The sequence below is a fragment of the Anomaloglossus baeobatrachus genome, chromosome 2, assembly GCF_048569485.1.
Source record: "Anomaloglossus baeobatrachus isolate aAnoBae1 chromosome 2, aAnoBae1.hap1, whole genome shotgun sequence".
Lineage (NCBI taxonomy): Eukaryota > Metazoa > Chordata > Amphibia > Anura > Aromobatidae > Anomaloglossus > Anomaloglossus baeobatrachus.
The window spans coordinates 125434164-125449590 of record NC_134354.1 but is presented as its reverse complement, the minus strand read 5'-3'; the positions used below and the strand labels follow the sequence as shown (position 1 = coordinate 125449590).

The window sequence follows — 15427 nt, the reverse complement described above, 5'->3', positions numbered from 1 at the left end:
ATCACAAATTTTGTTTTGTAATTGGGGTTGTAGAAGTAAACCCAGATTTTTCTTTTGTTGACCATACTTGTTTTACAACCCCCAGAACATATCATGGCACCATGGCTGGATTTACCATAAGGCCAACCTAGGCAATGGCCTAGGGCACAGCAGGGCCAATATACAGAAGAAATAACCAAAATATTTACAATTTTTTCTATTCCATCTCTACATCTTGCGCAATCATGCTCAGAAAAAGGAGGCAGCGCTGCAGTTACTACAGTTTCTTCCATCGCTGCCCCCTTTGAATAGGTCTTGGTTCCTTGGTGATAGACGATGTGGGAGATGTGAGTGCAGCGCTGTCTCTCCACCACTGCTGTAGTTCCCAACTTGGACAGAAGATGTTGTAAGGTGGCGGAGTCAGTAGCAGAGAGTGATACTAGCGCCAGGGGGAGGGGTTACATAATTTCGTGCTTTTGCCTAGAGTGTAGAAATGTGTAAATCCAGCCCTGAATGGCCCTATATTATTAGTGCCCAGATGCATAATTTTATATTTCACCACATCAAACCTTGTCTGACAAGTGAATGCCCAAACTTTCTGTTTGCATAAATCAGCTTCTAACTTACGAACATCCTACATAGTTTGGTGCAAGATAGAAACAACACTATTAATCATTAATAATAATAAAGCGCTGAACCTTGGAGTACATCACTTATAACAGGAGACCATTCAGAGTAGTAGTTTTTCCACCACAAATTTCTAGATCTGCCCTGTGGTCATAAGTGCATTACCCCAAATCCTGACGGGATTTCTGCACTATACTGACCACGCACAGAGCTGAGGAGCTGCCTGCATTATTCACAGCATGATGTGCTGGTGATAGTCTGCTGAGCTCCCCTATATACAATGTGTGTTTTCTAGGCCTGTCTGCTGTATCTGATCCCGCTACATTGAAAGATATGGTGGTACATAAACCGACTGATGAGATTACTCTGTACACGGAGAGATATCTATTTGTTATTGGTTGTGCTAGATAGGACTGCAGGTAATATCTAATACAGGGGTCTCAAACTCGTCTGGGTACATGGTTCACACCTAGAAAAAAATTAAATTTGAATGGTACATTCTTTGCAGGATCAGATGACATTTTTAGTGATACCATTTTTATCTTTACACCTTTTGATACTTTTTTGAACATTTTTGCTGTGTTTTTTTTTTCTTAAATGCCATTCCTCGTATGGGTTATGGCACAGATTTATAGCTTAATATCATTATGGCGATAACAAACGTGCAATTTTTTTGTTCTGTTTGTACATAAAACAACAATTTTAGTGGCACAATATTTTTTCATACTTTTGTAACATGGCAGCAGGTATGTATCATGGAGGTGGGGTAAACCTGCATATCTGCTCTGGTACTTGTAGTGCCGCAAGGCTTATTCCAGAGACAGGTTTTATTGATAACTAGACAGACATGTTGGCCTGGCTATCCACATACCTCTACCCATGGGTGTGTATCATTTGTCAAAATGGACACTGATTGATACATGGTCATTGTGGAGAGGCTGTATTGTCTCAAGGAAGGAATCCTCAGAGAAGATTAGCTTGTCCTGGCTGGAACCGTTAGTAGAGGTTGTGATGCCTCTGGAAGGAATCTTCTGAAAAAAAGAGAGGGTTTGCTTCTTCTGACCGGAGACAGTGTATGAAGCTTTATGATACCTCCAGAAGGAACCTCTGGAAAGGGGTGTGTATACTGACCAGGGTCAGTGAGTAGAGGTTGAGATTCCTCCACTAGAGTTCTTCTACGGAGCAGTGATATCCGAACCTGTTCAGGCGTACTGTGAATAAAACTGACTGAAAACCATGTTATGTTTCCTTTGAAGCCGAAGAAAGACTTTTATTAGGTTACCAGGAGTGTTGTTTATGTGTTGTGAATAAACCAACTGGACTTTAACCCCACCACACTTTAATTTCATTATTATTTTATTTTTACTTTTTTTTCCTCCTTTTTTATTCCCCAATTTGCCCCATATAGTAATATTGTCTTAGAATTAGCATATAGTAATTTTGTACAACATCTTGTAGTAGTGTCCCCATATTGTAGTAAGGTCCCCCATCACAGTTTTCATATTACAGTAATGTCCCCATCCTGGTTCCCCATATTATAGAAATGTCCCTATCCCAGTTACCATATTTCAGTAATGTCCCCATCCTGGTCCCCATTTTGCAATAATGGCCCCAACCTGGTACCTATTTTGCAGTTATGTCCCCATCCTGGTTCCCATACTGCAGCGATGTCCCCCTTTGTGCCGCTCTACACACATTAAAATAAATAAATTCTTCTCACTTGTCTTTCGTTCCCTTGGTGAACAGCGTCCTCTTCTCCTTCACAGCATGGGTGGCGCATGGCAGTGAGGTCATAAGCCACCGCACTGTCACACTGTTATCAGCTGCTGACCTCTGATAGGCCGGTGGCTACTATTGGTATTGTGGTGCAGACAGCCGCAATACATTTCAAACTGAATGTGCGTCCAAGGACACAAATTCAATTGATAGGAAGTGCTGGCATCAGTGGCCTTTTCACCGGGCTATGATCATCATAGGAGCTCCCATGCCTGCAGGCCGCATGTTTGAGACCCTTGATATAATACAATATTTGTAGACAGAATTATCACGGTATATATTCTGTGGTGTTGCATAGGACTGCAGGTGAAATTACTGCATTATCTGTCCCCAGGAGACTTACCTCTGTGATATCTGCGATGTTACTTAAGACTGCAAGCACCATATACCGTACTACATCATATACTACATTACCTACACACAGTCGGAGTAATAATTGTGTTATCTATGGTGTTACATTTTTGGGGGAATTGCGATGGCCAAACATCTTTTTTGACCCAAGTGATGCCCCTGCCATTAACCTTCATTTATGGTTCTAAATAGGTCATGTACATAAGTGGATATCCTCGCTGTCATTATTACATAGGTCAAGGGACTGTTTACCTTCATTCCTTTTGGTCTGCTCGCTTAATAATCAGTTTCTCGCAAAAAAAAAAAATCAAACAGCACAAATTTATCAAAAAGGGAAAGCCTGAAAGCAACTTATTTGCGTTAATGAAAGGAGGTATTGTATGTTCCTGTGAATGGAAATGACATCATCAGAGCGAGTCCATTCAGATACTGGCAGACAGGCTCAGGAGGAGCATGGGCCTACTGAGGTGAGGCGTCCACATCACAAGGCCCCATCACAAACAGCGCTGCCATCACTCAGCTATTCCACGCATGGATTGGGTTGGCATTTTATTTTTTCACATAAAGCTACAGAAGTGTTATTTTTAAAGACGCTGACAAAAAAAACACAGAGCTTAGGCAATTATAGAAATAATAATGAAAAGCGTTCAGTAAACTAAGTGGTGTAAGAGCTGTAGGACCCCATTTATCAGAAAGCCCTCCAAAAACATTTCTTACTGCCCAAAGCAACTGGAGGTCAACACCAAAGGGGTATTAAAGATAGACGTTATTACCTATCAAAAAGATTGGTGACAACCTCCACTATGGAGCCAACCGATCCCTAGAAAAGGCCACTTTTATCTCCATAAGAATGGGGTGGCAGTCTCATAGAATGGTAGACTTGGAAGGAACCTTTTGGCTCATCTGGTGCCACCCCCTGCTCAATGCAGAACTCACTGTATCATCTCACACAGATGTCATGTTTGACTACGCTCCATTCATTCCTATAGGACTGTATTCAGTTTTCTGTAGCACTCCCACAGAGAATGCATGCAGTGGCAGTCAAATTAATGGAGTGGTGGTCAAACACGCACACTGCCGCTCCATTCTAACTGGGATAAAGTGGCAAATTCTGCTGATAGGTGGGAGACCCAAGCTTTCAGACCCACATCATTCTAGTAGATGTCACAGCTATCCTGTAAATAAATATTTACATCTTCCAATCAAAATACCCCTTTAAGTAACAATGTTGGTAGCTGTGGATGACATGGACACTATTGTTTTAGTGTCTGCTGCTTAAAGGGAATCTGTCACCAAGTTTTTGTCACCTAATCTGAGAGCAGCATAAAGTAGAGGCAGAGATACTGATTCCAGCAATGTGTCACTTACTTACTGGGCTGCTTAGTGTAGTTTTGATAAAATCACTGTTTAATCAGCAGTAGATTATCATTAGAGGTCTATCTGGTGTGCGGCCAGGTAGTCCAGCATATTCATGAGCTTTGTATAACTGCTAGATCTGCAGCAGAGAAAACATTGATTTTATCAAAATGACAGCAAACAGCCCAGTAAGTGACACATCGCTAAAATCAGGGTCTCTGTATCTACATTACGCTGCTCTCAAAAGGGGGGACCAAAAACCTGATGACCGATATCCTATAAATGAGTTATCCAGGGTTATAAATATAGGGGCATTTTCTTCTTGAAATAGCACCGATCCCATCCACAGTCTGCATGTGATATTGCTTCTCAACCTTATTCACTTCAATGGGACTGAGCTTTAATACCGCACACAACTCATGAACTGGTATGGCTCCGTTCCTAGAAATAAGCAGCCATGTTTTCTAATCTTTAAAATCCCTTTAATTTAAAGTGATCGTCAAAAAATGTCCTATTGTTTAAATCAGGTTCTTGTCTCACATGTATTGTCTAAAATATTTTGGCAATAGTTTACTTTTAGTTTAGACAGGTCCTACGTCAGGCACACTATCCGGCATGGAAGTCCTGCATAGGGGCACTACAAAACTTTGATCTGCTCTACTCAGATAAAAGTGCGCATGTGCAGGACCTCAATGCCGGCGAGTGTGGATGATGTAGGTCGCGTCATGCACCCAGGCTTCAAAAGAAGGACAACAAAGATGGGCGAAAGAGGAGGCGCCGGAGAACGGAGACACCCATTTGACCAGTCTGCACCGCACTGCCACTTAGGTGAGTATTAAAGTGATTTTTACGTTTACACAGTGGCCTAGGCTCTTATATACAGCATGTTAGAATGCTGTATATAAGAGCTCACTGGTGGTGGCCGCAGCTTATAGTCGCCAAACCTGGTGACGAGTTCCCTTTTAAAAGTGTCAAAAAACGATAGTGAATCCTAAAAAGTTATAAAGTTATTAATTATACTTCTCCCCAAGTTTAAAAAAAAAATCACCAAAACTGAAAAGTGTGAACATGTATGTGCATGAAGAGGTGCACATGGACTATGATGTTTCATAGAGACCATAAAAAATTGCAAATTATTATATGTTTTATGGATTAAGATGTCAGTAAAAAAAAAAGTTAATTTTTTTTTCATTATTCACTATATTTAAAATATTTTATTCAGACCAGGAGAAATGAGAAAAAGATAAAAAAAAAAAAATAAAAATAAAATAAAAAGACAGCTGAATGTTAAGGCCGCTTTACATGCTGCGATATCGGTACCGATATCGCTAGCTTGCGTACCCGCCCCCATCTGTTGTGCGACACGGGCAAATCGCTGCCCGTGCCGCACAACATCGCCCAAACCCGTCACACGTTCTTACCTGCCCGGCGACGTCGCTGTGACCGGCGAACTGCCTCCTTTCTAAGGGGGGCGGTTCGTTTAGCGTCACAGCGACGTCACAGCAGCGTCACTGAACCGCCACCCAATAGAAGCGGAGGGGCAGAGATGAGCGGGACGAACATCCCGCCCACCTCCTTCCTTCGCATTGCAGCCGGGAGGCAGGTAACGAGAGCTTCCTCGTTCCTGCGGCGTCACACGGAGCGATGTGTGCTGCCGCAGGAACGAGGAACAACTTCGTTACTGCTGCAGTAACAATAATTGAAAATGGACCCCCATGTCACCGATGAGCGATTTTGCACGTTTTTGCGACAATGCAAAATCGCTCATAGGTGTCACACGCAATGGCATCGCTAATGCGGCCGGATGTGCGTCACAAATTCCGTGACCCCAACGACTTCGCATTAGCGATATCGTAGCGTGTAAAGCCCCCTTTATTCCTTTGTATCGGTGCGGCAAACCACAAGTAGATTTTCCCCTATTTTACCAGCGGTAGATTCAAAGTCTGAGTTGGTGCCAGATTGGGTTTAGAAAATTCATTGGTTGATTGAGAAAACTAGTAAATAACAATTTAAGTGCAACAATCAATAAAGAGCAATAAATGGTAAAGGAAAAGCTTTTATACTGTGTATGGAAAGACAAATGTCTTCTGTATACACAAATCTCGGAAACATATTCCATCAGAAATCTGTTTGGAAACATCCTGTGGTTTTATGTTAGAAACATTGGGACCGCTAAGTAAATCTGCAACGCTTATTATTGTGGAAAAAGATCTATAAACCTCTGCTTACATTTCAGGACTAGGCCTGCGCAAGCAAACATCAAAACACAAGTATTAAAAATTAATAGCATTATTTTATGTGTAGGTTTAGTGGAGATTACATACATGGATGTGTCCTGAAATAACCTTGACTGACAATTAAATGGGTACAGAACATGAGCTGATGCAGAATTAAAAGGGGTATTCCCACCTCCAAAATCCTATGCCAATATGTAATAGGCAGGGGCATAACTACCGCGGTCGCCATTGCAACCAGGCCCGGGAGGTTAGGGGCCCAGCGGCCGCCCAGCAGATCAGCAGCCATCTCCTTTCAGAGAGAGAGGAGCTGCGCTGATCTGTCACAGACCACGCGGCCGCTATATGACCAGGTGCCGCCGCCGACACTGTACCCCCCTGCCTTGTGTCAGCGGCGGTGGCACCAGGGCCCCCTGCCCGGTATCAGCGGCTGCGGCAGCTCCCCCATCACCGCGCACATTGATGAAGCATAGCGCGGCCGGTGCCGCGCTATGCATCACCATTCTCCCCCTGTGCCTGCGCGGTGACGCCACTTCCGTGCGACTGCTGTGCTGAGTGCACAGAGCGCAGGACGGGAGGACGCCGACGGAAGTACTGGGAGAACGAGGAGAGGAGAGGGATGAGCAGCGGTGGAAGAGGAAAGCGGTGAGGACAGAAGCGGTGGAACGAGGAGACGTGAGGACAGAGCAGCGGTGGAAGGAAGAGCGAGGGTGAGTACTTGTGTGGTTTTTTTTTTTAATATAAATTAGTGAGTACACGGTGGCCAGAGGCTTGGGAAAGCTGCCTTATTATACATGGAGGACTGGGGAGGCTGCCTTATTATACATGGAGGCCTGGTGAGGCTGCATTATTATACATGGAGGCCTGGGGAGGCTGCATTATTATACATGGAGGCCTGGAGAAGCTGCATTATTATACATGGAGGCCTGGAGAGGCTGCATTATTATACCTGAGGGCCTGGAGAGGCTGCATTATTATACATGGAGGCCTGGAAAGGCTGCATTATTATACATGGAGGCCTGGAGAGGCTGCATTATTATACATGGAGGCCTGGAGAGGCTGCATTATTATACATGGAGGCCTGGAGAGGCTGCATTATTATACATGGAGGCCTGGGGAGGCTGGCTGCTATATTATACATGAATGTCTGGAGAGGCTGGCTGCTATATTATACATGGCGGCCTGGAGAGACTGGCTGCTATATTAAACATGGAGGCCTGGAAAGGCTGGGTGCATTATTATACATGGAGGCCTGGAGAGGCTGCATTATTATACATGGAGGCCTGGGGAGGCTGCATTATTATACATGGAGGCCTGGAGAGGCTGCATTATTATACATGGAGGCCTGGAGAGGCTGCATTATTATACATGGAGGCCTGGAGAGGCTGCATTATTATACATGGAGGCCTGGGGAGGCTGCATTATTATACAGGGAGGCCTGGAGAGGCTGCATTATACATGAAGGTCTGGGAAGGCTGCATTATTATACATGGAGGCTTGGATAGGCTGGCTGCATTATATATGGAGGACTGGAGAGGCTGCATTATACATGGAGGCCTGGGGAGGCTGGCTGCTATATTATACATGGAGGCCTGGAGAGGCTGGCTACATTATACATGAATGTCTGGAGAGGCTGGCTGCTATATTATACATGGAGGCCTGGAGAGGCTGGCTGCTATATTAAACATGGAGGCCTGGAAAGGCTGGGTGCATTATTATACATGGAGGCCTGGAGTGGCTGGCTGCTACATTATACATGGGGGCCTGGAGAGGCTGGCTGCTATATTATACATGGAGGTCTGGGGAGGCTGGCTGCATTATTATACATGGAGAGCTGGGTGTATTATTATACATGGAGGCCTGGGGAGGCTGGCTGCATTATTATACATGGAGAGCTGGGTGTATTATTATACATGGAGGCCTGGGGAGGCTGGCTGCATTATTATACATGGAGAGCTGGGTGTATTATTATACATGGAGGCCTGGGGAGGCTGGCTGCATTATTATACATGGAGAGCTGGGTGTATTATTATACATGGAGGCCTGGGGAGGCTGGCTGCATTATTATACATGGAGAGCTGAGTGTATTATTATACATGGAGGCCTGGGGAGGCTAGCTGCATTATTATACATGGATGCCTGGGGAGGCTGGCTGTATTATTATACATGGAGGACTGGGGAGGCTGGATGCATTATAATACATGGAGGACTGGGGAGGCTGGCTGCATTATTATAGATGGAGGTCTGGAGAGGCTGGCTGCTATATTATACATGGAGGCCTGGGGAGGCTGGGTGCATTGTTATACACGGAGTCCTGGAGAGGCATGCTGCTACATTATACATGGAGGCCTGGAGAGGCTGGCTGCATTATTATACATGGAGGACTGGGGAGGCTGGCTGCATTATTATATATGGAGGTCTTGGGGGGCTGCATTATACATGGAGAGTATGGGGCTGCATAATACAAAATGAAGGACACCTTATACAAGGAATATAGGGGTGCATTATGAATGGAGGAGTATGGGGCTGCATAATACAATATGAAGTTTTATGGGGCTGCATTGTAATACATATAGGACTATGGGGGCGACATTATAATACAGTTAGGTCCAGAAATATTTGGACAGTGACACAATTTTCGCGAGTTGGGCTCTGCATGCCACCACATTGGATTTGAAATGAAACATCTAAAACAGAATTCAAGTGCAGATTGTAACGTTTAATTTGAAGGTTTGAACAAAAATATCTGATAGAAATTGTAGGAATTGTACACATTTCTTTACAAACACTCCACATTTTAGGAGGTCAAAAGTAGTTGGACAAATAAACCAAACCCAAAAAAAAAAATTATTTTCAATATTTTGTTGCGAATCCTTTGGAGGCAATCACTGCCTTAAGTCTGGAACACATGGACATCACCAAACGCTGGGTTTCCTCCTTCTTAATGCTTTGCCAGGCCTTTACAGCCGCAGCCTTCAGGTCTTGCTTGTTTGTGGGTCTTTCCGTCTTAAGTCTGGATTTGAGCAAGTGAAATGCATGCTCAATTGGGTTAAGATCTGGTGATTGACTTGGCCATTGCAGAATGTTCCACTTTTTTGCACTCATGAACTCCTGGGTAGCTTTGGCTGTATGCTTGGGGTCATTGTCCATCTGTACTATGAAGCGCCGTCCGATCAACTTTGCGGCATTTGGCTGAATCTGGGCTGAAAGAATATCCCGATACACTTCAGAATTCATCCGGCTACTCTTGTCTGCTGTTATGTCATCAATAAACACAAGTGACCCAGTGCCATTGAAAGCCATGCATGACCATGCCATCACGTTGCCTCCACCATGTTTTACAGAGGATGTGGTGTGCCTTGGATCATGTGCCGTTCCCTTTCTTCTCCAAACTTTTTTCTTCCCATCATTCTGGTACAGGTTGATCTTGTTCTCATCTGTCCATAGAATACTTTTCCAGAACTGAGCTGGCTTCATGAGGTGTTTTTCAGCAAATTTAACTCTGGCCTGTCTATTTTTGGAATTGATGAATGGTTTGCATCTAGATGTGAACCCTTTGTATTTACTTTCATGGAGTCTTCTCTTTACTGTTGACTTAGAGACAGATACACCTACTTCACTGAGAGTGTTCTGGACTTCAGTTGATGTTGTGAACGGGTTCTTCTTCACCAAAGAAAGTATGCGGCGATCATCCACCACTGCTGTCATCCATGGACGCCCAGGCCTTTTTGAGTTCCCAAGCTCACCAGTCAATTCCTTTTTTCTCAGAATGTACCCGACTGTTGATTTTGCTACTCCAAGCATGTCTGCTATCTCTCTGATGGATTTTTTCTTTTTTTTCAGCCTCAGGATGTTCTGCTTCACCTCAATTGAGAGTTCCTTAGACCACATGTTGTCTGGTCACAGCAACAGCTTCCAAATGCAAAACCACACACCTGTAATCAACCCCAGACCTTTTAACTACTTCATTGATTACAGGTTAACGAGGGAAACGCCTTCAGAGTTAATTGAAGCCCTTAGAGTCCCTTGTCCAATTACTTTTGGTCCCTTGAAAAAGAGGAGGCTATGCATTACAGAGCTATGATTCCTAAACCCTTTCTCCGATTTGGATGTGAAAACTCTCATATTGCAGCTGGGAGTGTGCACTTTCAGCCCATATTATATATATAATTGTATTTCTGAACATGTTTTTGTAAACAGCTAAAATAACAAAACTTGTGTCACTGTCCAAATATTTCTGGACCTAACTGTATATGGAGGATGATGGAGCCTACCTTACACATGGACTATGCGGGGCATTATAAAACATGGAGGACTATGTGGTGCAGTATAATATATGGAGAACTATGGGGTGAATTATAATACATGGAGAACTATGAGAAATTCATGATAATAATTGAAGGGCTACTTTATACATGGAGGATTATGGGGGTGCATTATAATATATGGAGGACTATGGGAAATGTATTATAATACATGGAGGACTATGGAAGTGTATTCTAATATATGAAGAGTTATGTGGGACCCTTTATACTATTTGGAAGGCTATGTGGGGGCCATTATTGTATTTGGAGAACTATATACAAGGGGGGACAAAGATACAATCAGGGGATGGGAATGTTTTGTGCTGAGGGATAAAGGCTCTTTCCCTCAGCACCCAGCTTTCCCATGCTCTGCTATACATCTTCTCTCAGCACCCAGCTTTCCCATGCTCTGCTATACATCTTCTCTCAGCATCCAGCTTTCCCATGCTCTGATATGGTAAAGGTGGGTGCTGAGGGAAAGATGTATAGCAAAGCATGGGGAAGCTGGGTGCCGAGGACAAGATGGATATCAGAACGTAGGAAAGCTGGGTGCTGATAGAGGAATTTCAGATCATGGGAAACCTGGGTGCTGAGGGTAAAAGCCAAGTGTCAGCATCATTATCCTGTACCCCGAGTGTCAGTGTCATTATCCCGTACCCCAAGTGTCGGTGTACGTGGAGGGGGGGCCCAGGTCTGAACTTTGCACCAGAGCCCATCAAACTCTAGTTACGCCACTGGTAATAGGTGTAATTATATTAGCAAATACCTTCATTTAGAAATGTAGTATAGTTCCCTGATATAGCCATATGTCTTACCTCATCTGCAGGGCATTACAGGACCTTAGGTTTCCATGGTTATGACCACTAGCAACTAACTGTAACTATATTCGTGGTCGTAACCATTGATACCTAAGGTCTTGCAATGCCCTGAACATTAGGTAAGTGACATAGCTTTTCAGAAGAACCACACTACATTTCAAATTGGAGATATTTGCTTTGCTAATATTCTTATTACTATGTCTGGAACGGCGTGCTGCGGGGGGTGGCACTTTTGGGGCAGCAAAAAAAAAAAAAAATATTTTTTTTTACATCCTCTCCCCCTCCGTCAGACAGTCTAATAAATCCGCTGTGTTTTCGGAGGGGAGTGGATGGGGGAAGAGACAACTCCTGGTATCTCCTTACCATTGTTACAGACATACTAGGAGCTACAGTTTCATGCCAGACAATTATATGTTGGGCTGGCTTTGGTTCTGGTGATGTATTCTTGAATTCAGGTTGGTTCTTGTGATGTAGTAGTTATTTGAGCTTGGTTCTTGTGATGTTGTCATGTGCAGATGGTGGTTCTTGTGATGTAGCTGTGAACTGAGGTTGGTTCTGGTAATGTTATCATGATTTGAGGTTGGTTCTGGTGATGTAGTCGTGTAGATGTAGCAATATTTAATTTTAGACTTGATAGTAGATAGGGTTAGTGTGCCAGATTAAATATATATCTGCCACAATGAGTCCATACGTCTGAAAAACGAGTTTTGGACTAAAGCCTCCATACAGTATAGACAGGTGTCTCATCATTCGGCTGGCAACTATCTCCCTGACTCCCCCATACACTATAGACAGGTGTCCCATCATTCAGCTGGCAGTTGTCTCCCTGACTTTTCCATATACTATAGACAGGTGTCCCATCATTCGGCTGGCAGCTATCTCCCTGACTCTCCCATACACTATAGACAGGTGTCCCATCACCCATCATACGGCTGGCTCCTTGACTCTCCCATACACAGCAGCGCTCACTTTGTTGAGTGCTCTTGTGTTCTCTATGAGGCAGACGCTACTAGATATATCTGGCGGTGGCTCATCTCTTAGAGTAAAAAGATTCACAGTCCGAAATTGGATCTGCTGAGTCCTCATCTCCCTGACAATCAGACTGTCATCCGATCTTGTCTATGTCCGGGTTTTGTCAACTGTAGTCTGTGTACGAGCACCGTAACTACGATCTGGAGGACATGTGAACTGTTAGGCTATGTGCACACCATGGCTTTTACACATCTGCAAATCCTTTGGAGTTTTTCAGGCGGAGGACAGGTTAGGAAACCATGCCATCTTCTTTTTTTTTTTTTTAATTGAAATTGTATTATGTGCTAGTCAGCAACTTCCTGACCGTAGTAGCCCAAAAAATGGTTTGGTTGCCTGTTTTAACCACTTAGTGTCTTTGAAAACCTAAAGCTGTTGAAAAAAGCTGATCTTCATTCTTTTAGCATTTTACCACTTTTTCAAGTGTGTTACAAAGTAGATCCGAATTAAATAGATATTGTGTGCACACACTCATAGTTTTATGTTGTCAGTAAGGGGCGTGATCACTTACAGTGCCTGGGGCAGCATGAAGACCAAATACGGCCCTGATTACAACCACTGCATATTGGGATAGGATCTTGGAAATGTAAGTGAAATATAATGTATAGTCATTAGTTAGACCTTTGCAACTGCTACACAATGTCAGAAAGCTATTCAAAAGCAATGGTATTATTAGGGGCTGCATATTACAGATTCATTATATGGGAGTTACCACAGTAATCGTATCTTCTTATCACAACAGGTCCTACTCCTGAGACCCAAAGTGATTGTCAGGAGGTGACCCCACTCTACTCTCCCTAGCGCCAGGGCCCTCCATTGTATTGTATTCCCGCTGTACACTCTGTGTTGCGGTGCTTGCCGGGAGTTCCATTATACCTGCTGGGACCCTGATAGCCACTGCGTGACAAACTGTCTTCAGATGTGGCCCACCCTCCCTGGCAACCAGGAAGTTTAGAGGCAGAGGAATGGTACAATCCTGAAGACAGAAGATAAGTCAGACAGATATTTTTCCCTGCATGTGAAAGGTAGTACTACATGGTCACAATTTAGATCAAAATTTGTTCATGTAATACCTGGGTGGTATAACTCCATCAAAGCATGGGCTGCTGTTTGTTAGGGGGTCCACTTTCTGGCTTATAGGAGAGGTCTCAGAGACCCAATATATGACATAAATATGCGCTACAAGGATATTCCTGATGGGACAATCCACATCCACTTATAAGCGGGCATCTGAAATGTTCAACAGTACCAGGCACTTACCACCATCAAGGTAACACACTGAACACTTGGTTCACTAAGTAGCAGGACTTTCCTCCCAATGTGCCAGTCATCCATGCCCTTTTACAACTCCCTTGTCTATAGGTGTCTACGGCATTAGCCTATATGGACATGTTGAATGTCTACTATAGGAGGACCCATCAGTCACCGTGGCCTGTGAGAATTTCTCGTTGGCTTTGATTTACGTTGACCAAGAATTATTCATCGGGAGAGTCTGAGCCATAATCCTAACCAGCCGCAACGTTTTTAGAAAATATGATATGTGAAAATGAAAAATTAATGTGTGATGACACCTGAACAAAGAACTTACCTTCCTGCTAAATGAGGAGAATGGGTCAAGTCGTTCTTCATATTGGGAGGAGTACCGAAGCTCAGTGTCATCACTCTTACTCCCCTGAGGAAGGAAAATAAAAAGGTTCACGTCAATGAAAATAGGAGTATCCAAATGAAAGTCTGATAACAGTATGTGTCCATTATCCTCCTCCTGAGTCAGATATGTTCCAGTTAAACGATATTCGAACTATCTACATTTACCACTTCCAAAGAATGACTTTTGACCTATTTTAGCCCAATCATAAATTCTGCTACACAATCGACTAAAAAAGGAATGACTGCATCCTACAGCACGGATATGACATTTATTAGTATTGCTAACCTAAAAGGTGTCAGTTATTACTTTTGCTACATGTATACTAAAAAGGAGGAAAGTCAAGTAAATGACTGTAATTATAATAGAATAGTGATGTAGAGGTTGTATGAATTCATAGCACGGTGGTGTGCATGAGCTCTTATGATGAGACACCGTCTTTTTAGACTGAATCAGAATATTGTTTTAAAGGGAATCTGCTTTTTGCCATGTAATGTGAGAGCAGCATAACGTAGGGGCAGAGACCCTGATTCCAGTGATGTGTCACTTACTGGGCTGCTTGCTGTAGTTTTTATAAAAATCATTGTTTAATTAGCAGGAGATCCTCTTTAGAGGACTAGTAAACCTGCTGCCAGGTAGTCAAACCCCGCTCCCATCACTGATTACCAGCTTTCTGTGTTCCCTGTGCATAGACAAAAAGCTGCCAATCACTTCTACAGACTTACAGATAAATCTGCCTTTGGGTGCCCCCTCTCAGGATTTGAAGAATTTTGTATCGCCTCTTCAAAGCTGCTCCATGCTATCTCGGTCCTTTATGCCCTTCTGACTACTGAAGGGCTAAGATCACCCCCTTCCTTTTGCAGGACCAGGGAACTCAAACTCAATACAACGTTTACACAAGAGCAGTGGGACAGGTGCTTCTTCCTGTCCCACAAATCCATAATAGCAACAAAATCTCAAGAAACAAGCTTTAAGATAGTCTCCAGTTGGTATCGCGTTTCTGTGGCCTTGCATAGGTGGTTTCCAAGGGTGTCTAGTCTTTGTTGGCACTGTGAATTGGAGGAGGGGACCATGACTCATATTTGGTGGTCTTGTCCGATCCTGAGAGGCATCTTGGAGGGGGTGCTCAAGGTGGTGAGGGCCGTCACGGATGTCTTGATACCAGTCTCCATGGAGGCGGTGCTTTTGTTCATGTTTCCAATGTCTAAGGCTGCCTATAAAAAATCTTTATTGCGACATTTGCTGCAAGCAGCTAAAACAATGATTCCCCACCACTGGAGATCAACTGAACCTCCCTATCTTGAGGAA

The 15427-nt window shown here is 43.7% G+C and overlaps 1 protein-coding gene across 1 annotated transcript in view; it reads right to left on the bottom strand.

Moving 5' to 3' along the window:
* Positions 1-15427, bottom strand: part of CUX1 (cut like homeobox 1) — a 544050-nt gene that overhangs the window by 14763 nt on the left and 513860 nt on the right. Inside the window, exon 19 of the mRNA XM_075335307.1 lies at positions 14063-14146. Within this exon, the coding sequence (XP_075191422.1) occupies positions 14063-14146 (84 nt within the window). The remainder of the gene's footprint in view (positions 1-14062; positions 14147-15427) is intronic.